The sequence below is a fragment of the Telmatherina bonti genome (assembly GCF_933228915.1).
Source record: "Telmatherina bonti genome assembly, chromosome: 6".
In the NCBI taxonomy this organism is placed as follows: domain Eukaryota; kingdom Metazoa; phylum Chordata; class Actinopteri; order Atheriniformes; family Telmatherinidae; genus Telmatherina; species Telmatherina bonti.
Window position 1 is genome coordinate 16105654 of NC_136624.1, and position 27102 is coordinate 16132755.

The following is a 27102-nucleotide window of genomic DNA, read 5'->3' on the forward strand; positions in this document are numbered from 1 at the left end:
ATAAGGCAGGATAAAGGAAATTGAGGAAGAAAAATGGAAAAACTGCAGAGAATAAAAGGACTGATAAGGAAAGGGACACTGGACCCAAGAGAATCTGGCTGCGGAGCTCCACTGTGGGGACAGTTTCTGCTCTTAGGCCACCTCCACCATACGGACAGAAGAAGCTAACTTCCCTTCACCTATTCCTCCCTCAACCCAACATGATTAGATGAAGAAGAAAAAGTTTAAGATAAAGATAAACAAATGACGTTGTCCAGAGTAGAGTTGTCACCAAAATTTAACAAAGAGCCACAACAAGTTATAATTGTACCATATTATATATAACATGTTACTTTTATGGTAAAAACATGAAACTTAACATGTTATAATGAGAAAAGGACTTTGTTATATTTGTGTGAAATGCTTCTGTAATGTTGAATACAATAAAAACTAAACTTCAATAAGTAAAGTATCACCATGGTAACTGAAAACAACCAAAATAAAACAAAAAAAAAAATTTGGAAACTGTACCTGTCGTGCTATCATTAGTGGAAACCTAAGAATAAACAACTCAGATCTGTGAATTACTTGGTTTACAGAGTGTGTCAAAACAACTTATTTGAGTTGTTTAATCAGCTCACACCATGGTCTCATAAAGGGAACTTTTTATGACTTTTTTTTTTTTCTTTTTCTTTGTTTTTCATACAAAACTTGCTAAATATACTTCAGTATAGTAACTATTTTCCGTTAGCCATTGTCAAAACCTGCTGATCTGAACCCATTGATAAACACATTGCTATGTTGATGACTTTATTGTTCTGATGTACACTACCAGTCAAAAATTTGGACACACTTTCCTATTAAAACCAATGAGAAAGTGTGTCCAAACTTTTGACTGATAGTGTACATAACAGTGATTTAACTGAATTTCCAGGCCCCCTTTCAATCGACCAAGCGGGAACCAGAAATTGTTTGAAACTGTTTACATAATATAAAGGTAGAGAATCCCAGTTGGAGATAGAGGAGAAATATCTGATGAAAAGAAAACATCAGAGAAGCAAAGATGATTCATTTAGATGGAGTAAATGGGCAAAGAGCTGTCGATAAAGAAAGCAGACCAATTGGAATTAAAATGTGAATGAAACAAACTGAAAACATTGGGAGGAGATCTACGGTATTTATAAAGGAGAATCATTGATTTTAATGGCATATTTAAAGAAGTGAAAGATGTTACCATGGATGGAGGAATTCAGATTGTTTTTGATTTGTAGAGAAAACACTAAAAAAAAAAGAGAAGAAATGAGGAAGTAACCTGGATTTTAAAAGAAACAAGAAACAGTGTGAAGCAATTTTTAATGCCATTCTTTCTCCTGACTCAGGGCTACCACAGACCCAGACATTACATCGCCACACAAGGTAATTAAACTGATGTAATAAGTGTGTGACAAGAGCATGTGTGTTACCACGTTCGTGCAGATATAAATGTGTTTGTGTGCATCTGTGCGTGTGTTTGCGCGTTTGTGCGTGTGTCGAAGCCACCTGGTAAATGGTGTCCTTTCGGACTGGAAGGCTATTACCACAGCCTCCTAAATCTAAACTGCTGTATAAAATCCCCCTGACAAATTTAAGACCCCATTACCTCAAACCCCCAAACTACTATCAGGGATTGATGGTGTGTAAATACATGTGTGTGTCAGGGGGAATGTGTGTGTTTGTATGTTCATGTGTGTGTTACATGCATGTGTTTGCAACTGTCTGTGTTATCAGTGCTGACATTTTTAGGAGACACTGGTATGGGCTGGAGCCTAAATACACACACACACACACACACACATGTCCATATGTTCATTGTGTGTGTAACAAAATGTTTATATCTCTGATGTATTTCTGTGTGTGTGTGTTTCAGGGCCCATGCAGGAGACAGTTAGGGATTTCTGGAGGATGGTTTGGCAGGAGAACTCGGCCTCTATCGTCATGGTTACAAATTTGGTGGAAGTTGGAAGGGTGAGTTCATCATAAAGATTATGACACAGTTTGTATGATTTGTCATATTTTTTTCTTGGATACGTAAAAAGACAAACAGGCTCCCTGCTTTAGAGTCAAGCAAAGCACAGTATTATTAACCCCTGGCATGGGAACATGATCCAGATAAAATGTAAAATATCTCAAATTCACTTTGATGTACGTCTGACTTTGAATGAAGAATGAGTATCAAGTAGCCAATTATAATGCAAGAGAGGCTATGGAAACCTTAATATAAGTCATCGGTAATATTATTCATTGTTATCACTTTGACCTCCACTTCATTCAGGTGAAAATGGCCAGCATGTGATACATATTTAAATAAGCAGTGTGAGTATGGATTATCTGCTGCAGGTGAAGTGTGTTCGTTACTGGCCCGATGAGACGGAGGTATACGGAGACATCAAGGTGACCCTGATAGAGACCGAACCGCTGGCGGAGTACGTCATCCGGACGTTCACTGTCCAAAAGGTAAACAAGATTAGTGCCATAAAAATCAGACATGATATTTTAATATTGGGATTTATTAAGTTATACTTTGTATGTCTTATTAAATTCCAGTAAATATTTATTACATTTATTTATTAATGAATGTAAATAAATGTAATACTTTGGTAATAACTTATTTATTATTATTCCAAATAAATATACCATATTTATTTGTAAATATGTTCATTGATAACAATAATCAGGACCCTTTTTAAGTCTCAGAAATAAGCCAATTTGAATTAGGATTATGAGGATTGTTCTTTCGTCGTATTACAGAATGATCCAGCTGTAGCGTTTCTCCAGGATTTTAGCATATCATGATTTCATGTTGTCACTCTGGTGGACAGATTATTCTCCACAAGTCTTCAGATGGGATTTGGACTGAGCCAGAGAGTGAGCAGTGTAACTTGTTTTTTTTGGTTTTTTTTCTTTCTGCTTAACACGACACTTTAAAGCGTAATCTTGGCTCTTGTAATCAGGGAGGAGGGATTTCAGAGGGTAGAAGATGAGTGGAAGTGGAAGGATCTGCTGTCATTGTTGTGATGCATTTCTCAAAGGCTTTGCACAGTGAATGGAAGAACAGCAGAAACACACATCACAGCGAAACAAAAAGGCTCTGATCCAAATTCTACATTTCCAAAACTACTTTCTTTGAGTTCTGTGGCATTTTCCACTCTTTTCATTTATATTTATTCTGTTTCTCCCTCTTCTTCTATGACTTCATCCTTTGTTAGAGTGTTGGTATATAAGTATTATAAGTAATTACAGCACATAAAATCTTTCTTACATCTGTATATTTCACTTAGGAGTCCGATGTTGAGATTTTGCTCCAGAGATGGAAGAAAGTAAACATGTAAATACAGCTGGAGGCATAAAGGTGTGGGATACAGCGGGAAGGTTCTGTCACACGATTAGTTCTGTGTTAATAGCTCTAGTTTACCTTACAAAATATGAAACATTTAAAACATTTCAGGCTTCTCATGTATTCTCCTTGCTCTTTCTTTACCTCCTCTTTCCATCCTGTATTTCCATCCCCCTTCAGTCGTGCAAAAGCAGCTTATGAAGACGAGTCCTCAAGTCCTCGCTGTCAGCACGTTTAGCAGCCCCTTAATCCACAGCACCTCTGTGTGTGTGTGTGTGTGTGCGCACAAGTACTCAAAGTAGAATTCAAACGAAAGCTGATTTCAAAGTGCCTGTCATATCCCAGCATACATTAATACGCACAAACACAGACTTTCACTCAACATCCAGGATTCTTTGAAACTGCGAGTGTGATTTACAGTATTTTGTGTGATGTGTGTGTGTGTGTGTGTGTGTGTGTGTGTGTGTGTGCGTATGTGTGTGTGAGACAAAAAGGAAGACTGAGGGGTTGGAAGGTAGAGTGCATGGGATCTTAATGAAAACATTTATTAATGGCACATCCGAGGAGATTAACTGAGCACTAAGTAAGAGAGGCTGACGAGGATTCAAAGAAAGAAAGAAAAAAAAGAAATGCTAATGTCTCCTCGAGAGAGAGAGCGGGAGGGGAAAAAAACCCAGGAGGATCACAAAAGGTGTTTATGTGTCAGAAGCCGTGGGTGAGCGAAATGCATTTCTGTTCCACTGCATCCAAAATATTCATTTCAAAGTGTTCGTTTTATCTGTGAAAGTGGAAATTTCACTAAACATGCAGATAAAGCAAAACGATTCCTGCACAAGTTTCACTGAGGACTTTTTTTTTTTTTTTTTTTGTCTGGTTTCTTTTAATGTTATAGTCAGAACTCTTAAAGTGAACATCATATAATTGTAATTGCCTTTTATTCAGCATTTTGTCATATTTTCTTGAATCAGCATTATAATGCGACGTGACTTTGTTAATGAACAAACCAAAATCCAAACAACAGGCGTAAACAAAGCTGCAGTCTGGAGAAATGACAGTATGAGGAATGAGAGGCTCATGACTGCATTTAACATTATAGAACACGTCCTTAAACCCTTACAGAGTTTACAGCAACATAAAGACACTTTATGTACTCTTCATGCACATTTATGTGTATGCACAACCCTACTTATGAATGGGATAAAATTATCCAGATAATACCTGGATTACTTCTTAGAATTCAACTGATGCAGAAATGACAATGTGGATTACTCTCCAGGTAGATGGTTGAGTCGAATCATCAGAGATAAACAATCGTGCAGGACTCTTCAGTCAGCGGACAATCAGGCTGGAGGGAGCATTGTGTAACAAAAATGGGGTATAATAGTGAAGGTTTCTGCCAGCTTTAGTGCAAGTGCTTTCAATGGAAGAAAACAGAAGGAGAGAGTGCTTCATATGCTGCTGTTGAAATAAAACACTGTAGTTTCATTTCATTGGAGTGTTTAGATGATAAATACATAATATCCCTGACTAGGACACACGTTTAGTTTTTGTTGCAAATAATTTGCTTTTCAAAGCAAGTACTGTTTAGATATCTTTTCCAGTGTCACCATGACATTTCTCTGCAGGGTTTTAGAAAAGTAAACTTTTAATACATGCAATGCCTTGTAGAACTTATCAGCCACCCGTCTTTCAGTTTAAATCACTTTTAAGAAATATTTTCCAGTTCTGTCACATTTATTCAAGTTTATTTAAGTTTAACTATTTTTTTTACTCATTCTTAGTCCATTTTACTATTTTATGTGAAACAATATGTGTTACGTGACTTAACACTGGCGTATGAATCAATAAAACGCCAAAAAGACACCTAACTAAAGGGATGAACCAGTGTTGTTTTCACAATTTAGAAAATAACCAATAATACATTTAGTCTTAAGACTCTGTTTCCAACAGCTGGTCACAAAGATACATCTGTTCCTGCTTTTGATTACATCTATGAAAACTATCAGAAACAATGTGAAAAACAGAAAATAGGATTTTTGCAGCAACAAAGTAAAACTCAAAGAGGTCTTAGCATCTGTTCTTCACATTTCTGAAGTTGTCACTGCCCAGCAATGTCACCAGACAGAGAAACTGTGCTGTACTAGTTTTCTTCTTCCAGGACACAGACTGATGTTGCAGCTGAGTTTCACTGAATGCACCTTGTTAAATACTAGCTTACAGATTTAAACACACCAGCTGTTTTAAACTGCACCGTAAGAGACGAAAAGACACAGAGAAAAAAGCAAGAGTTAAAGACATGAGTGAAGATAAGAAATTACTGTTGGTAAGAGAGAAAATCTGCAAAAGTTCTGTAGTGTGTCTTTAAGGAGGTGAAACAGGAAGGAAAAGCTGTGAGATGCTAAAAGGCAGAAGAACTGGCAACGGGCCTGATGGAATGATGCCCAGGTCTCAACATGACTAAAATACTGTGGGATCATCTTGACAGAGATTAGGTTAAAGGCAGCCAACATACAAATAAGAGCTTTGGAAATCCTACATAGGTCCAGAAAACCTTTTTACCTACTATTTAAAGATATCAGCAAAAAGCTTGTCAAAAAAGGCTGAGACTCCGAGACTGTAAGACACAGAACAATCCCACTAATGTCCAGGTAAATATCTGCTTTCTGAGTAAAAAAAGCATCAATTATGTAGCTGAATGACATTCATACGGCATATATACACACAATGTGTATATATATATATATATATATATATATATATATATATATATATATATATATATATATATATATATATATATGTGTGTGTGTGTGTGTATATATTATAACATATTACTATCAGCCCAATTGCAAAGATAGGTGAAGAACAGAAACCGGATTATGAGTTATTTACCTCCTCCCTAGTGTGGAGAGGAAAACATTCTAAATGTTTCCCCATGCTTATCTCAGTCTTCACATTTTAATGTTGTCCTTTAAAAAAAAAAACAACAACTGAAAAAAAAGAAAAGGCACCTTATCATGAATGCAAGGCCCTGACTGTGACTCTGCTGTCTATCGATTTAGAAAAGTAATTTCAACATCACAGGAGAGCAAATCAATGAGAAGTCGAGTTATCAAATCACTTTGTGGTTTTCTGGGTTTTATTTCTCTCATCTTTCCCTCCAATCCTCTTTTCACCATCTCTTTTTTGTCTGTTTCCTTTCTCAGGCTTGTTTCTCATCCTTCGCTACAACACCACTTTCCATTTTCTCTGTTGTTCTCATGCAGCTTTTTCTCTTTGTCTCCTCTCCCTGACCTCTTTTGCTTTCCTTCCTGTGTTATCCTTTTTTTTTTCCCCCTGGTTATCATCAGGTGTTCTGTCAAAACAAATAATCTCCTACAACCATGTCTTTATGGAAGCCAAAATAACAACAGTTTTATCTCCACTCTGTTCTTGGAGAGTAAACTGAACCGAAGAAGACGCGGCTCTCTCCATTTAAGCTCGTTTTAGTTTAGAACAGGATGGAGAAATCAATTGTTATGAATTATTAAAGCAGGAAAGTGTCTGATATAGAAATCTTCTGGCTATAAACAGACAGGTTAAAGTACAAACTCAAAATAGGAAACTGGAAGTAAAATCGTTCGTCTTTCAAGTTCTCAAAGAGTTACAGAAAGTCATGACATTCCATCTCAAAGGTTTTAATTGAACAGATTTATAGAGGAGGTAGAATATCACACCCCTTCTTTGCTCTGTTGTTTTAAAAATAAATGAATAAAAAAAAAAGATATAATAGACGTCTTCCTGTTTCGGTATATGGTGTCAAAATTTACACCATAATCTTCATGCATTCTTGCATGTCTGAAAGACGCACTTTGAATTAAAACATGATTTTATTCCGTTTGTACATGTCACCAAAAAAGTCTAAAAGCAGTTGCTTCTGCATTTAACGCTCTCATTGGGAACTTTTTCCAAAGAATCTCTGCAACAGTCGTGTTTCTTAGTTTATTTGTTTCTTTTCTTTCCTTTCAGTATTCTACCTGCCACCTTGATTCTTTGTTTGAGTGATATTTGCATGCTTTTCGCCGTTTAAGTACCTCATAAAGTAAGGAGGAGTTCGAGGAGCACTGTAAATTGGGCGGCTGAGCTGGAGAGTGGCATTTCTTCCTGTAAGCCTCTCCCAAAAGGGCCATCATGAGATTTGTGAAATCAATTAATCTTTTTTTATGGAGCTTGCGTGGCCTTCAGTTTCCTCAGATCTCCCCTGTAAATTAGGCAAATGAGCCTCGATAAGTCTTCCTGCCTCTCATTCCCAGAAGTGGCCCAAAGCGCCATCTTGACATCCACAAGATTGATTTATTTTACATGTGAAGCCAAAGAGGCCTCAAGGCCCCTTTATTCCTGAAATCCCTGCTGTAAATTAGGGTTCTGAACCATGATATGTCTTCTTGTCAGTCTTCCCCAAAAGAGTATGAAAAGCTTTGTGACATTTGTACATTTATCATCATCAAGAGATGAAATGGCCATCGCTTGTCTCCAGGAGACAGAATCATTTCCTGGATTACTGCAGCAAAATGTGAAACTTAGTGTAATGTGTTCTCATACTTTTCAGAAGGGCCATCATGAGATCCGCGAACTCCGCCAGTTTCACTTCACCAGCTGGCCCGACCACGGCGTTCCCTGTTATGCCACTGGGCTGCTGGGCTTCATACGACAGGTCAAGTTCCTGAACCCTCCAGATGCTGGACCCATTGTGGCACACTGCAGGTAAGAACTAGGGGTGTAACAATATATCCATCTACATTGATAGATCAATTGTGTGGTTAATAAGCCGATTACAGTGATCCAAAGTTGCAAACATTGTTCCAAAAGTCAGTACAATAACCATCCATCCATCCATTTTCCTAACTACTTAGTCCAGTTCAGAGTAGCAGGAAGCTGGAGTCTATCCCAGAAATCAGGGGGCGAGAGGCAGGGCACACGCTGAACAGGCTGCCAGTCCATCACAGCACACAATAAGCATTTATCATTAAAAACAATTTATTTTGAAAATGGCTATATTTTAAGTTCAGTTAGCAAATCTTTTTTTCTGCTTTTTACTGATCTGTCTTTGTTATAAGGACATTTTTTTTTAATTTAAATTAAGTAATTTAAATACCTTAGAAATAAAAATGTTAAATGATATCTGAGCTGCTTTTTATGATTTTCATGTGAAAGCGAATGACTGTTTAATTACATGTGATATTGTGTTACTGTACAGCACTTTGGTCAGCTGTGTGTTGGTTTTAAAGTGCTTTAGAAATAAAAGTGGTATGGTATCATTTCATATCTCCTCTGTGCACTCTGAGGTCAGAAGGCCGGCGCCAACTTGTGGTCCCAAAAACGAGGCTCAATATTTGGGGGGACAGGGCCTTTTCTCTGGCAGAACCTAAACTGTGGAATACCCCCCCCCCCCCCCCCCCCCCCATGTTAAAACACCCCCACCCTGGAGTGTTATAAGTCTCGTCTTAAAAAACTCACTTTTATTCTCTGGCTTTTACCACTGCGTGAGTTATGTGGTCCTCTGTGTCTTTTTTTCATTTTGCTTCATTTTATTTTATTAAATTATTTATTGCCTAGTTATTGTGATTGACTTTAGGCTTATTTGTATTTATTGCTATTTTAGTATAGTTTCTATTTTAGTATTGTAACATTGTTTTTCTTTGACTTGTGTGAAACTTTGGAAACTGTTTACGTTTATAAAATGTGCTATATAAAGTGGATTGGATTGGATATCAATCAGTGGATTCTAAATCGAATCAAATGAAAATCAGATCCTGACCGACCTTGAGATATCGACACATATCAAAATGCTATCAGAACAATACAAACTGAAACCTGATTTCAACATTTAACTGGTTATCACATCACTACATGGCGCCCAATGTAATATGATGTCATAAACCAGTTAACGGCCCAGTTGACTTCAGCTGAAAAACATTGTGCTGCAGCTCAGACTGCAGCTTCAAACTTGGAGTAAAAGCCAATAGATAGTTTGGATAATTTCTGATATTACCATAAACAGAATACCATCTGGCCTTCACACCCGATGCCCTGCTATCATTACTCTCAACATAAACACAGAACATAATTGGCAGCCATGTGATCTACAACACACCAATCAACACTGATTGTAGAAGAAGAGAAAACACCAGATAATAGTCCCCAACTACAGCAGATCTCAACAGGTACCTGTGATAAACGTTAGTGGTAAGCTAACTAGCATAAACACAAAGAAAAATCTCTTGAATATACCAGATGTTTCACTGAAAAACGTGCAAGGTACAGAAAAACACAAATCCTTTTACAATAAGCACTCCTAAATAACTCCGATCAGCTGTCCAAATATTGACGCTGAACAAGAAAAATAACACATATGTAATGTCTGCCTTTCCTTTACCACCGCATTTCCTGCTGAGATAATGTATGGGTTACCAGTACCGCCATGCTAACACCCCCCTCTCAAACACTTTTCTCTTGTGTCCATAAATTAGATCGATGATGTTAACCTTTAAAATGTAGGCATCAGAAAAGCAGATTCACCTTCCACCCCACTCTCAGCCCACCACTGCTAGGAAAAGAGAGGAAAAAAAAACAGCGACAGTGTTGAGTCCCCATGGTGACAGCACATTTAACCCGCCTGTTCTGTTCTTTATTGGATGTAAGTCTTAACCACCAGGGCTGAGTCGTCAGGATGCACAAGCTTTAAAAGGTCAGTAAAATGACGAGCTCTGAGGAAAAAAAAAAAAAAAAAGCCTCATCTTGTCTCAAGCTTTTCAAATAGATATATTCCTCTAGGTGGGAACGCCTCGTTGAGGAACGATATTTAATGGGCAGTTACACTGGGATTAACAGTATGAACCCTGGAAACAACTGAAAGAGATTTAACAGCCTCACGCAATCACCTGTTCACAAACTGTCCACACCAAACATTTTCTTTTTCTTTAGGCCCACGTTTTTCTAAATTTAGATACAAAATACTAATAACTATGTTAAAAAATAAGCCAGAAATTCTTTGTGTGATTTTAAAATTGAATATTTGTGTCGCTGAATTGTATAAACGTTATCAACAGTGATGATTATGATAAAACGTCATCACATATAAAGCTCAGGCAGGGAACTTTTCTCTTCTGGCTCCTGTGTGATCTGCCTCATCTTCTCCATGCCACATAGTAATACACACAACCATCCAATCTATTTAAGCAGCAAACTTCCTGTCTTGCTGTCTGCCTCATGCTTGCTGCTGATAAGCTTCCTGGTTGGCATGCCAGTATTACAGCTGTGCAGTTGCCTTTCTGCCTTATTTGTATTTTGCAACTAAAAAAAATCATTTCAGCATATTTTAACTACATGGACAGACACAACAAATGTTAATACCATTAAAATCTGGCATAAGAGTGGGCAAGGAGTACAACTCTGTGGGTGAAGTTTGTTGGGGTATTGTACCCCCCAAAAAAACATGTTTATCACCCAGTTAATGCTTTATGCTTTACTAACCAAATGTTAAAGCATGTAGAGGAACATTTTTGTTATTAGTGAAATTCTGCAGCCATGGTTACATGATCGGACTGTTAAATAATCCTTGTAGAACTTGTCTTTCACACATGAATAAGCAGAGACCCAACATTAATTTGAAAAGCGGTTAAAAAAAATACAGTGAAAGTTCCTATAAATATTAAATTCTCATACTTGAGTACAGTATGGATTTTACATGAAAACTTCATAACCTCCACAAGCTCAATGGCTCCAAATCCTCTTTCTGGAAAAATTAACTGACAAAAGTTCTGAAACAAGCGGCGATCGGAGGAAAACAGTGGGCAGACAAACGAGGAAGGGGAGGGCGGACACATAAACAGAGCATCGTGGTGGAAGTATGCGGAAAGACAGGCAGGAAGTTATGGCAGTCACTTCCAATTTCCGGGGGCACTCTGACGCCATTGGCCCGTGTCGTGAAGCTTTCAAACAGCACATACACACATGCAGACACACACACTAGAGGCCCAGCAGTATTCTGGTCTCAACATTAATCACAGACGTTGACAGGTAATCTGGCGAGGCGCTCCCTCCTTTGCTTTCTTCTTCTCCTTTCTATCGCTTCATCCCTCTCTTATCTCTCTTTTCTCTCCTGTTTCTCTCTGTCGCTGTCTCTGCAAACTGTCAGAAGGTTCACAAAATGAAAGATGGGTTTTTTGCCCCCTTCCTCTCATCTGTCTCCACCTCATTCTCTCAGCTCCCTCTCCATCCCTCCATCCTTCCTCAGTCTTCCCCGTGTTATAACCACAGTTATCACTCACAGTCGCCAACCTCTTCATGCCGTTAGCTGCCTTTGCTTCCTTCTCTCCCCTGCTCATTCTGTCCATCTTTCCATCTGTTGGCCTGCCTCTCCATCTGACATGGAGAATTAGTCGCTGCATTTTTGCGTGACAATAGAGCAGCTACCATTTTCCTCCAGACAGAGTGAGCTCTCACATCGGCTTCATGCCGGACACATGCTGCGTGCGTTGTATGTGCTTTACTGAACTCATGAGTCGTAGCTGTGTGTGTGTGTGTGTGTATTCACACCACCAACCTTTCCCCTGTGGTGCAGCAACTCCCTACACAATCCTTTTTAACGCAGCATGCCCCTGATAATGGCCATAACTGCACAGATCTGTGTAATCAGTTGTCCATATAACATGAAAAGTAAAACTCTCAAAGTTAACTTCAGAACAATTTTGTTTCATTTCTTTTAATAAACCAAAAATCCTTCATTATCGCCATCATTGTCATCCTCACAGCAGTGTGGCTGTATTTTTAGTGCTCTTGTCTGGTAAAACCTAAGACAAAAGATATGAAAATTAGTGTCTCAGAAAACTTCTTTAATCCTCTTCTAATGGTGCTACAAGTTTTTCTTGACTGAAACCAACATAGTGAGCTCTGCTTCTCATCCAACAAATGCGATTTCTTTAAAGATGTTTCGTTTCAGATCTATATGTACAAATGATTGGGTGTCCAGTGACCAGAGGGTTGGTTGGTTTGAATCCTGCTTCCCCATTTAATCTGTCTTTGTTTCCCTGGACAGGACACTTCACCCCACTTGCATTCAGTGTCAGCATTGATGGTGTAAGAATGAACCTGAATGTTTTGTTGGTGGTCGAAGAGGAGACTGATATGCATTGACTGCATTGGCTGTAAACCAAATTATGTATTCAGTTTTGGTAGTGGGTATGTCTCCTCTAGGACCTTCATTAGATCTGGGAAATATTGCTTTATTATCCTTGGAGAAAGAAGACTTTTGTCTTTAGATATCAGATAATTACAAGTAAAAACATATATCAATTAAATTGCTGAACATAATAAATTACGGCATTAGCCTCCAAGGTTGCTGGGATAGGCTCCACCCCCCATGGCCCTTAATTGAACTAAGTGGTATATAAAATTGATTAATGAATGAATATCAGATTATATTTGTAGATTCAGAGCTACTTTCTGCTTGTTACCAAGGTATTTCACAGATTTGTAAAGGACTTTGATTTAAAGGGATAATTAAAGACACCTCAGTCATTTTTATTTCCCTACATCGTTATGACCAAGTTATGACACCAAGGGATGTTCATTTACGTTTTAACGGAGCCGGAGCAGCTGCATCCCTTTTGTGGCAGGGGTGTTTTCTAACCTTGCAAACTGTTTTGTGTTTTTGCAGCGCTGGGGCAGGGAGGACAGGTTGCTTCATTGCTGTGGATATTATGCTGGACATGGCAGAGAACGAAGGAGTTGTGGACATTTTCAACTGTATCCGAGAGCTGAGGTCACAGCGAGTCAACATGGTTCAGACAGAGGTAGGTGGAACAACAACCCAGCCATTGCAGAGAGATTAATGTGCATGGACAGACAGAAAACATGTCCAAACATGATGCCTTTCATAGAAAAGATGAAAACGTGTAGCGATATATAATGTCTCCCACAATAGTGTGAAATGTTTGCAGACCGAGCCAGTTTGGTGCGACCTGTAGAGATTCTGACCAAGTGACAGACATAAAGTAACCAAACTTTAAAACTAAACTAATCCAAAACATCCAGCATGTGGGATCAAAAATAAAGTTTTCCATTTAATTCCTTGCGGTCTGTTGTTTAACATCATATAACATGGAGGATCTGGTTTTCTTGAAAATGTTGTTTTTTTTCAGCCGAGGTCTTGGTGTTGGCAATCTTTTTACACAGTCGATTAATTTCTTCTAATTTTTCCACCATCCGTCATGTTTTAAGAGCCGTGCCTTAAAATGTTGGCTGCTTCATTACGGAACAGAAGTATTCATTTCTTGTCTAAGCTACTGTAAGCCGCCCTAATCCGTCCCTCCTTTGCTTTGCATTTTGTGTCTGATGAAAACCTCGTATATTCAGAAAGTCAACTTTTTCAGCAAACAAAAAAACAGACTCTTTCTGAGACTGATGGCTCCGGCTCACACTGCCTGGTGAACGAGTTTTAGAAGTGTAAGGTTCAGAAAAGTGATCCAGGGCACCACTTCACACCATTTTCATGTGAGGCAGTATAAAGGGTTGGTTATGTGTGTGTGTGTGTGTGTGTGTGTGTGTGTGTGTGTGTGTGTGTGTGCACTCGTCGGTTTTTATGCCTCTGAAACCAAGCTAAATGCATCCGGCCCTGACTTTGAATGTGTGGGAGCAATTTGTGTGAGTGTCGAAGCTGCTTGTCGCTATTATAATCCTGCTCCACACACACAAAGCAATTAATCTCTTAAAAGGCACCAGGGAAGAACAGTTTGTGTGCATTCGTGTGGGTCCACGTGTATGTGCCGATGTGCATACATGTGTTTTTGCATGCAAAGAGTGCGTGTGTGCGCTACTAGAGTAAGTAATGGCCAGGAGAGGTCATTTCAGTGAAGCGTTTACACTCTCCTCTCTGCCAGAAGGGCAACAATTAACATTCAGCAGAGAGAGGGGCTGAGAGATAACGTTGGAGGCAAATTGAAAAAGCGAGAGGCAGCAGACAAACACACGAGACAGTGAAATAAAAACTACACTGACACAAGATAAAACAGATTGTGGGACAGGCAGCAAGACATTGGCATGCAACCTGCCTGCTGCTGTATCTCACAGTGGTCAATGCATTCATCAGAAAGCTTGCAGCAAAGATTAGATGTGGACTCAAGAACATAAAAAAAAAAAAAAAAAAACCTGGCCTTTTTACCTCACTTCCTGGCTGTCACAAAGTATACCATTAAAGTACACAAATTATATATGTGCATGCACAAAGCTAACAATTACAGAGGTCATAGTGTTTTTTTGAGCTTGATAATGCAGTTGAGCGCGACACTGTGCTTTTTTTTAAAAGAAAATGTTATTGATTCTTGCTGCTGTGAGAAAGAAAGGACAGAATCACTGGTAGATAAAGAGTTTATACCTTCCTGTTCGGAGGTCAGAGCATTTTACCCTGTGTGACAGTCAGAACAGTAACAGACAGGTTAGGCTGGAACCTGGGTTTCATTCATCAAGAAAATTCTCAAAAAATGCAAATGAATCAAAAGTACAACAACTTAAACAAGAAAATGGGATCTGAATGTTGTCAAAAATGAAATGAAGACCGTGACTTACTTAACATGCTCAGAAAAAAATCTTTAAGAGTAGTTGATTACCCAACAGGATGCAACAAAGAGGTAAATAATACAAAAGGAAATAACATTTATTAGTGTGTTGTCATAATTTGTTGGTTGTAGACTTGTTGGTTCTTCTCTCTCAGACCAAAATGAATCAAGACAAATGCGTAAAAAAGTAAGAAAAAAAAATAGATCATTAATCTCTGGAATGACGAACCAACCAGATGTTCAACTTTTATATACAGTTCAGTCACATAAGCTCAAGACAGTGACTGTAGTCTTTATCTTTTATCTAAAGCACGTAACGGGAGAATTACCTAACCGTCATCACTATTTATATATCGCAGGAGCAGTATGTGTTTGTTCACGATGCCATTTTGGAGGCGTGTCTATGTGGGAACACAGCCATACCGGTGTGTGAGTTCAGAGCTATTTACTACAACATCAGCAGGCTGGACCCACAGACCAACTCTAGCCAGATCAAAGACGAGTTCCAGGTGAGCAGGCACACATTTACCCCAACTCTCACCCTCTAAACTAAACAGTTCCACATCAGCCTTGTTCCCAGGTCAGTTCATTATGTGCCTGTTGGTCTCTACAGTCTGAAGGTTTCAGTCAAATTCTTTGCTCACTTTCTTGTTCAGTTCACGAGAGTAAAGTCAGAGTGGGTTTAATCCAGTGTTTTCCATCCACCAGACCCTTAACATCGTGACCCCGAGAGTCCGTCCTGAGGACTGCAGTGTGGGTTTGCTGCCCAGAAACCACGATAAAAACCGCAGCATGGACGTTCTACCAGCAGACCGATGCCTGCCTTTCCTCATATCTGTGGATGGAGAGAGCTCCAACTACATCAATGCTGCACTGATGGATGTAGGTTTATATTTGAATGGGTTCTCTTCGTCTTCCTGAGTCTTCATGGTATTTTTACTGCATGTTTACTCCTGATCCATTTTAACTCTATAGAGCCACAAACAGCCAGCAGCCTTCATTGTTACCCAGCATCCTTTGCCAAACACCATGGGCGACTTCTGGAGGCTTGTGTTCGACTACAACTGCTCCTCTATCGTAATGCTGAATGAGATGGATGCTGCGCAGGTCCGTAAACACACCAACGTGTTCTGTGTTTCTGTTTTACAAACTTTCCTCAATTTTTTTAATGATTTAAAGCTGACTGAGATGAGCAGAAGAATTGTGACTGAAGTTCTTTTTTCCTCCTGGGTTTTCTCAATCATCAAAGCTACGCTATCTTTGAGCAATCTGCCTGTGAAGAGAAATTGTAACACAACTTGTAGAATCACTTACAGCAGCTTCATTTACTCCATGTGATTGAAAATTAGGTGCAAATTCTTAGCTTGTTTCTCAGTTTGTTCCTGTTTGTTATCTCCCCCTTCCTCTTTAGTTATGTATGCAGTACTGGCCAGAGAAAAACTCGTGCTGCTATGGACCAATTCAAGTGGAGTTTATATCGGCGGACATCGACGAGGACATCATAAACCGAATCTTCAGGATCTGCAACATGGCCAGGGTACTGAGTTTTAATCTCTCTTGTAACGTTTTAATTTAATCTAACAGAGGTAGCAGTTAACAGTTTGAAAAAGTGAAAGCATTGTGGAAAAGATCCAGACTCAGCAGCTGAGACGGTGTCTAAATTTAAAGCAGCGACTGGACGAGTCACACCACTTCACTCGGTTTTTAAAATAGCTTTGACTGGATAGCAGGATAAAGTTCAAGGTCAGGCACCACAACACAGAATGTATTCACACCAGGATTGTCTGCTAGACTCTCTGATTGGGGACTCGGTTCTGGACCGAGATAACGTTCACTCCTCTCTTCTTAAGAGAGGAGCTAAATTGGTTGCACATTCACAGTAACCCAAACAAAGCAAACAGACAAGGATTCTAATCAAAAGAACTCAATCTCATTTAAGTTAACCCTATAAAGCCAAACTAGTCATATTTGATACACAGTCTCTGAGACATTTTGCATCACTTTTGGGATAAAACGTTGCTCAAAATCTTGTTGAACACAATCCAATACGGGTCTTCTTGCCTCTAATAGATACCATGAAGCAGAACATTCCACTATAATAATTTTGACATATCACATAAATTTAAATGGTAAATATTTTCGAAGAATTGTTACAATTTTTTTGTTACATTTTATTAATGGGCCAAATAAAGGCTTCATGTTCAAAAAATTGAACTTTTCTCACCATGATTTCATGGGTTGGGCTTTAAAGAGTTAAACATATAAAACCTAGATCTTTATCTTTTCTCTTCATGAATCTGCTGATCACAGCCAGTGCCATGATTGTCAATCTAACCTAAAAAAAAAAAAAAAGGCATTTTAGGATGATTCAGTTACCAACTGAGGCCTGGTTTGGTGACTTGTGATGAAGGATACACATTCCCCTTTTCTGACTGTTGTAAGGAGACCTTTCCACTTTCTTCACTTATGAACCTCCCCCTCTTGTCCCTCCCTTCCTTCATTTCCTCCTCTCTTACCTCCTCTAGTTACTCCTTCCTCATCTCATTTTTCACCCATCCATGACAGTAAAACTCCAGCGGTGCCTTATCGTCTGCAAGCCCCTACAGCACTGAGTGAACTGTGCCCCCACCACCTCTTCATACTCTGTCTCTCTCAAACACATCATCAGTGTAGTGTGAAATGGCTCATATCATTGCCATAACAGCACATCTCACTCTGAGAGCAGCTCTAAGCTAGCTGAGTCTGAACCACCAACCTCAAAGCTGTCAAGTAAGGAACAAAAGCGGCGGATGGAAAATTGTCTGAGACAAATAAATATGAGGGGTAAAATTGTGAAAAAAAAACCAACATAATAATGAAGGAATAAATGAAAAAAAATGGGATGAAGAAAAAAAAAAAGCAGAAAGGAAATTGTGTTAATTAAAGAGGGGGAGGAAGGATGTAAATGTAGCAGTAAATCAGTCTGACAGTGATGTCAGGGTTTGGCATTCATGGTGGATGCCAACCGCCATGGGCCAGACGGAAAACACACCATGTCTGCCATGAAATTGAATGAAACATTATGAGCAATGACTTGAATCCAATCCTGTTTGTTTTCAAAAGACATTTGTTCAAAAACAAAAACTAATTGGACTCCAAAAACCATGCAGTAACAAAATGAGACCACCTCTGGAAAAGCGACAGACTCCTTTCAGGGCTTGTTGTCTTATTTGTTTCCTCCAACTTTGAATTAGTTTCGCTGCTTTTCTAAAGAGTCATTGGTGGCCTTAATCCTGTCGAGCTCTAGGCAGCACCACGCAGAACTACTTGTGACGTTTTACATTATTAAAATCTTTTCTCCTCAGCCGCAGGATGGTTACCGCCTGGTGCAGCACTTCCAGTTCATTGGCTGGCCAGCCTACAGGGACACGCCTCTTTCCAAGCGCTCCATCCTTCAGTTGGTCAGGAGGTTGGCTAAGTGGCAGGAGCAGTATGACGGAGGAGACGGGAGGACTGTGGTGCACTGCCTGTAAGTTATTAGGCAGTCTTACACACACCAGATAAAACACAGTGTTCCTTCATTAAGCCTGAGATGAGTGTTTGAGTTTGAGCATTTTCACAAGCAACGTCCTGCTTACCAGATGGAAGATCTTGCTGTAAATCCTCTCTCCACAGTTGAAGTTTTGCTTCAGAGTATTCAAGGAACCCAGAAATGGGTCGTAAATTTCTGATATTATGCCTTTTCTTGTACAATCTTTTAGCACAGACTGTAACCGTGAGTAATGAGGGGTCTCTAGCGAATGCTTTTGTCCAGAGGTCCAGTTTTAATGTCTATTGATTAGATCAATTTTTATGTGTTGGAAACCATCTGCACCATCACCGCTCAGTTTCATAAAACTCCTCTCCGAGCAGAAGAAAGGAGGCTCGTAATGAGGGAGGAAACAGAGGCGGCAAAATCTATAGAAAGGAGATTACAGTGAACTTCCTAACACTAATACACACACACTCGCTTCAAACATTACTTCAGCCACATCTCTGCAGCTCATATGAAGTAATCAAATCACTTAATGCTCACTGTTGTCAGCAAAAAAAATAATCTCAAACATCGTTTTTAATGATTTAAAATATCAACATGTATGTTGTCGCTGTAAAAATCTGATGTCTGACAAGTAAATGCATAAAAGATAAAAGTTAATTATCTAGTCATTATAGCCAATTTTAGAAAAGTGAGAGACATCCATGTGAGGGTTTTTCTGCTTCTAGCCAAAGACAGCTACACCGGCTAATCAACCCCAACTATTGATTTCACACACTCCGTAATACCAGCGATAAAGAGAAACATGATGGTTCAATCAGTGTGGGCTGAAAATGGATTGTTTTCCTGCTCTCATGCTCACATGTCCTGAAGGTTGAGCTCGATGGCTATTTAAATGCTGAGCACATGTCTCAAGTTTAGCAAATAAGACTGCGAGAACCTTTTAGAGACTAGCGGGTAGCAGCACTCCAATTGCAGCCGCCGGTTTGTGATGTTTATTATGGCCTCTATAGGTGGATATTTTAAATGAATGAGAGCTACGAAAAAAGGCGTCAGTTTTCTCCCATCAAGGAGCTGAAATACTCTCAGCACGACACAGCTCATATCTGGAATAAATGTGGTTTCAAATTGCCACAAAAACATGAAATAAAATGAAAGACGCTAAGTGTTACATAATTGAGCTTGAATCTTTTGCTCCGTTTAAATCTCAAAGCATGTTGTGAACATGAACTCAAAGGGAAACATACTCTGTATAGTTCTGGAGAGTTGTTGGGAGCCCTTAAATTGTCAGTCAGACCTAACTTACAGAATGAATTCAGCTGCAGATGAAATTCTGTCTTACATTTCTTGTCAAACTGGAAGTTATTCGGTTGCCTTGACTCTCTACCTCATGAGACTTGACCTGTTCTGATTTTATGGAGTTTTTTGGTGTCTGTAATTAGCTTCATAGTATTAATGTATTTTAGCCCTAAGACCTATTTGACAGCACTGATGTAAAATGTATTTTCTTTCACTTTTTTTTTTTTCCTGCCTCACATAGATGCAAGGGGAAAAAAAAAATTTAAAAACACAAACACAAAGTCAGGGAAGAAATGCATCAGGAATACCTTAGCATCTCAAATTTAGCCTCAAATATAAAAATCCATAGCCAGAGACCACCAGAGGTGTAGAGTCCAATGAAAAAAAGTACATTTATGCAGTGAAAGCAGAATAACAAATGTGTTCTTTGTTTATTTAACACTTCACACTTTCACTTTGGAAAGCAATAAATAGCAGACCTCAATAAGAAAGTTAATGCGATGATATGTAAGCAGGATGGACAGCCACTGCGGCCGTGCTGCCACTGTTAATGCAGAAAGGGGAGGATTTCTGTATAGCTGCTTCACTTTAGAAGTACCTGAATGTTAAAAAAAAATATTGTACCCGGGGGCGCAGCTGGTGCGCTGGGGTGCGACCTGGCTGCCGCTGGGTGGCGGTCTGGGGATCCTGGTCCTCCGTCGGTGTGGGCTGTGCCCTCTGCCTGCGGGGGCGGGGGGCTGCTCACGGGCTCTTGGGGCCCTGGGGCCTGCGCTCTGTCTGCCCTAGGTGGCCGGTGCCCGGCGGGATCGGCCCTTGCCGGCCTGGGCCTGCTGGGGCCTGTTCCCCCTGACTGCGGGGGACTCTGGTTGGGCACCTCCTTCGCCACCTCCTGGGCAGATGCATGGCTGGCTCTGGAGTGGGGGGGTTGGGATCTGTACCTGGGGGTGACTGTCGGTTACCCGGGTCTCTGGGTTCTCCTGGCCTTCCTCTAGCTGTAGGCGGGCGGGGTCACATTGGCATGATCACTCTTCTCTAAACACGTTCCACTCTGAATGTTCTGCATGAATGTTCTGCATGTGTCACAGTCACTGAGTCATCCAGCAAGTTTATTCACTAACAGCAGGTAGCTCTCTTTCTGTCTTTTTGACTTAACTTGCTAGTTTCTGGTCCTCATGATTGTCAACGGTTTTGTTCTCCACGAATCTAGAGTTGGCTTGTGTGGGTGTATATATTTATGTGTGTGGGTGGGTATGTGTGTGTACTTATGTGTATGTGTATGTATGTATGTGTATGTGTATGTGTGTGTATGTGTATGTGTATATGTATGTGTATGTATGTGAGTATGTATATGTGTATATATGTATATATATATATATATATGTGTGTGTGTATGTATGTGTATATGTATGTATGTATATCTATCTTTATGTATGCATGTATGTGTACATGTGTGTGTATGCATGTGTATGTATGTGTATATGTATGTATGTATGTATATATGTATATATATAATGTATGTGCGAGTGTATATACATATATATGTAGGTGGGTATGTATGTGCATATACATGTATGCATTGATATCTTTCTTTTGTTTTTTTTTTGTTTTTTTATGTTCTCTTTTCTGTTCTCTTTCTGCCCCTTTCCTGTCCTTTCCGGTCGGATCCAGCAGCATAAACTCTGTAATACAAGCTATTATCCAAAACAAATTGAAAAATAAAATAAGAATCAAGAAATACAAGGGGATCATTACATCTACAAAAGTTCCCCTTGGCAAAATAAATTTGCTCAGCAGAACACAGCATCCAGAACATCAGTCTGCTTGCTTAAATGCTGGACAAGACAAAAAAAAAAAAAAAAAAAAAATATTAAGCATCTGTTTTCATGATGGATGAATCAACTGAAACTGTGAGGAACCAAGCCGAAAAAACCAGAGAATCACAAGGAATTTTTTTAGAAAAATATAATGTCTACATTCATTTAACAAAAATGTCAAAATCAATCTTTTTGTTCAATAACTTTGGGCCCATAAAAGAGGTCAAAGAAAACAAACGTCAACCTAGGCATTAACATAAGGAACTCAAACACTAACTGACCTACCTAACTGACACGCAAGGGACACATATATACTGGCTGATCAGGCCATTTTGACACACGAAGGGGGAGACAATACAATACCCTATACCAACTACAACATAAACTTAACTAATCAGTATAATGTTACATGTAACCTGTTAAGACAAAAACTAAACAATTTGAGATTCCTAAATAATGCAAAAGACAACTGACAAACAATCAATAGAAAGACCTAAACCCCTCCTACGCTTCCCTCCTAAAAAAAGATGGTTCTGCCCAATTAGGCCTCAGCCTAATTTAAGGAGCTCCAGTGCAGCCAGGACTCTTTCCTTTGGCAGGCTTGGGAACACCAAGGAACTGGCAAGTCAAAAGGAAAGTATATTAACTGAAAGCAAAGCAAAGCAAATTGATAAGGTGACAAAATAAACCAAATTAACAAAGTGACAATATAAGTTAACTGAGTGTGTGTACCCAGTTAGTCAAACCCCTGTCAACCCAGCCAATAAAAATATAAAAAATGATAAAGTATATCTTTAAAGTGTTTACATAACTGAGGAAAAAAAAAGAAAGTTACCAGACGTTTACTGTGTGGCAGCTCATGCTGCCCTCACAGAAGCACAAGGCCAAAATAACATCAACTACCTATGTGCATCATTAGCTTTACACACAGTGTCATGCGCTAGCAAATGGATATCAACAAACCACAGAGTTTGAATGAGCACCGTGGCAGCTGCATCAAAACAACACAAGAGGAGAAAGAGAGGTAAAGAAAGAGAGGATGGCGCAGTGCCAGTGATTCGGCAAGAATCAATGTAAGATTGCATTATTCTGGCTGGAGAGACCTGACAGTACTGGTAGAATGCAAGATGGATGGTGAATTAGCCGTTAATGTTGTTGGTTGAGGGGAAGCATCATTTGGAAAATTACAACAGTTGTAGTGTGTCTAAAGTTTCCCAAATTATAGCACACAGATATATTTAAGCAAAATCTGCACAGATGCTGTCATTTAGCTGCGAAACGTCAGACTTTAGTTGGTATATCTAGGTCCTTAAATGTTACACTCATTTAGACTAAAGAACGTGTGAAATTCCCGATGATGTTTCCTTTTTTTTAAACACGAAGGATGATTCAGCCGTGGTTGATTGGTGTTTATTCGATTTGTTGCTATGTAACCAAACAAAAAATATTAAAATATGTTTGACAAATTATTTATACGTTTGTATGAAAATAGTGTTCTTTAGTTTGTTTGATAATAGCTTTTACTAGTCCTGGCACAAAAAAATTAGCAATTTGTTTTGACGAGCCTGAGAAAAAGCTCAGATAAAAGAGTAGTCAGTGGATCAATTCCTGGCTTCCCCAGAGATGAATTGTCCTTGGGAAAGACACTGAATCGCCACATTGCCTCCTAATGTATCTATTAATGAATGTTTCATGAAGTGTAAAAGAACTTTGAGTGGTCAAAATATAACTAGAAAAGTGCTGTATAAATAGCAGACGTTTACTATTTATGTTGCTCCAGTAGCAGATTCTTGTAAACTAAACCAGCAGCTTTACAAAGTCTAAATGGTCAGTAGTGATCTGATATTTAGGTTCAGGGACTTTAATGCCTGAATAGATTTAGTGGCCAAGTAATGACATTGCCTGTTGTGTGTTTTGGAAACAAATATGGCAACTTTGTTTGACAAAGTTCACGTCATAACCCCTTGTGTCTCAAAAAAATATCTCAATTGATTTACTATAAAAATAAAATAAAATAAATAAACAAATATGAGGAAAGATAAATAACAAAAAGAAAAAGACTGGAATGAAATAAAATAGTACATTTTTATGACCACAAATGGTTACAATTTCCAGGCTATATAGCGCACACCTGCATATAAGCCGCACCTTCACTGAGGTTCAGCCGCTCTGTTTCCTTCTTCTACAGCAACATTGATCAGTTTTAACTTAATAGCTGCATCATATGCATTTATCTGTGTCTTTTACATGATGAAGGTGTGCATGAAGCACAAAATGACTCATTAGTCAGTAAAGATCCACACATAACAGTGTCATTTTTGAAGCTGCAAGATTGGAATTGTGTGAAAAAAAAGCAGCTGCTTTTAGCACGGAAAATACAATAATAAACAATATTAATGTGAATACATGAACAATATTAAATTTTTTTAATAGATAACATCAAATGAAATAACAAAAGACTAAAGGTGGCTTGTGACAGCATTGAGAGGCTAATATTCATGCTAACTAGTCAATATCAGTATTAATTGCTCTCTGTGGAGAGATATAACATTCAAGGACCTAAATACACGAAGCAAAATCTGGAGCACTGAGCTGTCAATCAGAAACATACCAACCGGTGGGAACTAACCTCCCAGTGGATCGTCCCAGTGATGTAAATCACATTAGTATAGTGTGGAAGGTAGCTGAATAAAACTGTGACGCTATCATTAGGTACGGTGACCACCTGTATGACTGATCTAATTTTCACCTTCTTAACAGCAACAACTGCTTAAAGATAAAGGATGTATGAGAGGGTGTGTGTGTGTCATGATTATCCTCTTTATCCGACAATACAGAACTCTACATATGAAGAAGATCAATGATAGACAGGAAATTGTGAATGATCTTAAGTCAAAAGTGGATGATGGAGGATTTAGAATACCTGACTCATGGCAGCCAATGACACGTAAGGATTTCCTTGCCCACGCAGGTGAAACCTTGGTTACAGCACGTTACAAGCCTTATAGTGAGCTCATGCTTCACATCAGTTGGTGACAAGTAGAACTGCAGATGTGTGCGGTGAGGATGAAGCAGCGTGAAGGGATTTATGTTTTTATTTAAATGCCTTTTTGTTTTATTTCGGGGATATATATATATTTTTTTTTTTTTCACTATTCTGGATCATTTCCACAGATAATCTCAATTTCTTCATGAAGATGAAACTTTATTCTTTCCTTTTGTGTAATCATGTGATAACTCTGGTTTGCTTACTGTTGAGGACTGTTGATAAAGACCCTTACCGTTCTTCTCCTACAGTACCGGTGGGGGTCGTTCTGGAACGTTTTGTGCCATCTGCAGCATCAATGAGATGATCCAGCAGCAGAACATCGTGGACGTTTTCCACACTGTCAAAACATTGAGGAACAACAAGACAAACATGGTGGAGACGATGGTGAGGAGTAATAACACACACACACACTCACACACACACACATAATGTTCAACCCATCCTGACTCAGTAGGCAAAGTAACATTATCTCTATAGCAAGTTTAAAATATTGAAGCTAAACTAAAACAATGCAGATTTGGACTTTAAAGTAAAGAAACTATTCAAATGCAGCTGAGAACAGGTGGATCTTCAACCATGAATGTTCAAGTTGTTATAAAAGAAAACACAAGTCCACAGAAACTACTTGAATTTAATCTGCATTTGTTATGGTTCTAGTTCAGATTATGGCCATAAAATTATTACATAATTACTGATGCATCTGTTTTCCTCACTGTGGGAATAGTTTTGCTGGGTTTTCAGAGTAACTGTAACAATGTATTTAGAAGACGTTTTAGGGAAGGGGGGGGGGGGGGGGGGGGGGGGGGGTTCGTGTGTTTAGGTTGGTTGTGTGGGTACATCTATGTGTTTTTATGTTGTAGAGCACTTTGCAATGCACCTGTACAGAAAGTGTGATGTAAATCAAGTTTACTTTAATTTGATTGATTTGTTTACATCCTTATTTACATCTACAGAATTAGCATTCTATTTGTAACAAAAAAAAAGAAAGATGTGGTCATTTAACTGGAAGGTTGCATATTTCTGTAGCATTTTGTTTGTAATATTAACTAGCCTCTTTATGTTCAGAACACAATAGTCCCACCCACTGAGTGTGTACAGTGTGTACAATATGAAATACATATTTACCTTATAAAGACTTTCAAGTCTGAAGGCAGATATTTTACATCGTTAATCCAGGACTGTCATGTCACAGTTCAGAGTCATCTTTTCTTTCATCTCAAAGTGGAGCACTACGAACAGACAGATGGCCTGTAGACTCAGGTAGACAATGACCCGAATATAATTGTGCCCACATGGCCTTGTTATGAAGACTGTCAGACAAGCTCAGACAGACGTTCACTCCCTGCTGGTCTTCATAAGACAAGGAAGAAAAAAAAATTACAAATTCTTAGTTACACCAATGCACTTTATAAACTTGGCAGTGCAGAGCTGCAAGGAAAAATCTAATGAAATGCAAATAAGTATGTGATGAAGATGATGATATATGATATGATGATGATAATATATATATATATATATATATATATATATATATATATATATATATATATATATATATATATATATATATATATATATATATATATATGTATATATATGTATATAAACAATGAGTTGTGATTATGAAAAGAAAAGATGTTCTGATGTTTAAATATAATATATTTCTTGTTGTTAAAAAGTCTTTTCTGCTTCCGATTTTGCTCCTTTACAGGAACAGTACAAGTTCTGCTACGAAGTGGCTCTGGAGGCGCTCAACTCCTTCTGATTGGACCGCAGGATGAACCTCTCCGCTGTTGGTGACGTCAACCACACCAGGACACGCAAACAACAGAACTGCTGTGTGTTGACATGAATCCTACCTGTGACTGTGTGTGAGTGTGTCAAACCTATATGTGTGCCTGTGACGACAACACACACACACACACACACACACACGCGCGCGACCTGTAAAGAAAGAAAAAAAATCAACAACAACAAACACACACCGGTGAGTTTTGTGTGTTTGCTTCTGCAGACAGATGGAGGACTTTACACACTTGTACAAAGAAAAGATGACATGTTGAAAAAAGTAAATCAGATGTTTAAAAAAAAAAAAAAAGCGCCTTTTGTTCCCTCTGTTTTCTCTGTCCTCTCTGCTGGGCCGTGATGTGACTACTGTACAGTATCTCCTTTATAGCTCTATTCTACGCCTTGAATGTTGTCTCCCTCTCAAGGCTGGATGCACACTCCAAGATTTTCTTGATTGATGGAATCAAAAACAATTTGAATCCTTACAGACAGTGCCCCTTGTCCAGGTAAACGTTAATACTCGGGATTGTAAACTGCAACAAGACCAAATCAATGACGTCTTCAGACAGTTTTTTTTTTTATTTCTTTTTATTTTGAATTAAAATTTGCTGCTCAGTCAAAATGCAGGGGGGATAAAACGCAGAATCATTGACATAAAATGAGAACTATGACATTATTTTTAAGGCCAAATA

At 38.8% G+C, this 27102-nt stretch overlaps 1 protein-coding gene across 1 annotated transcript in view; it reads left to right on the forward strand.

Moving 5' to 3' along the window:
* The window catches only part of ptprt (protein tyrosine phosphatase receptor type T), a 251571-nt gene extending 225164 nt beyond the window's left edge, over positions 1 to 26407 (forward strand). The window contains exons 24-35 of the mRNA XM_079241579.1: positions 1359 to 1395; positions 1886 to 1983; positions 2356 to 2472; positions 7941 to 8095; positions 13050 to 13185; positions 15306 to 15455; positions 15655 to 15828; positions 15922 to 16053; positions 16358 to 16483; positions 18291 to 18454; positions 24871 to 25006; positions 26334 to 26407. Of these exons, the coding sequence (XP_079097705.1) occupies positions 1359 to 1395; positions 1886 to 1983; positions 2356 to 2472; positions 7941 to 8095; positions 13050 to 13185; positions 15306 to 15455; positions 15655 to 15828; positions 15922 to 16053; positions 16358 to 16483; positions 18291 to 18454; positions 24871 to 25006; positions 26334 to 26387 (1479 nt within the window). The 3' untranslated portion in view covers positions 26388 to 26407. The remainder of the gene's footprint in view (positions 1 to 1358; positions 1396 to 1885; positions 1984 to 2355; positions 2473 to 7940; positions 8096 to 13049; positions 13186 to 15305; positions 15456 to 15654; positions 15829 to 15921; positions 16054 to 16357; positions 16484 to 18290; positions 18455 to 24870; positions 25007 to 26333) is intronic.
* The last annotated feature ends 695 nt before the right edge of the window (positions 26408 to 27102 follow it).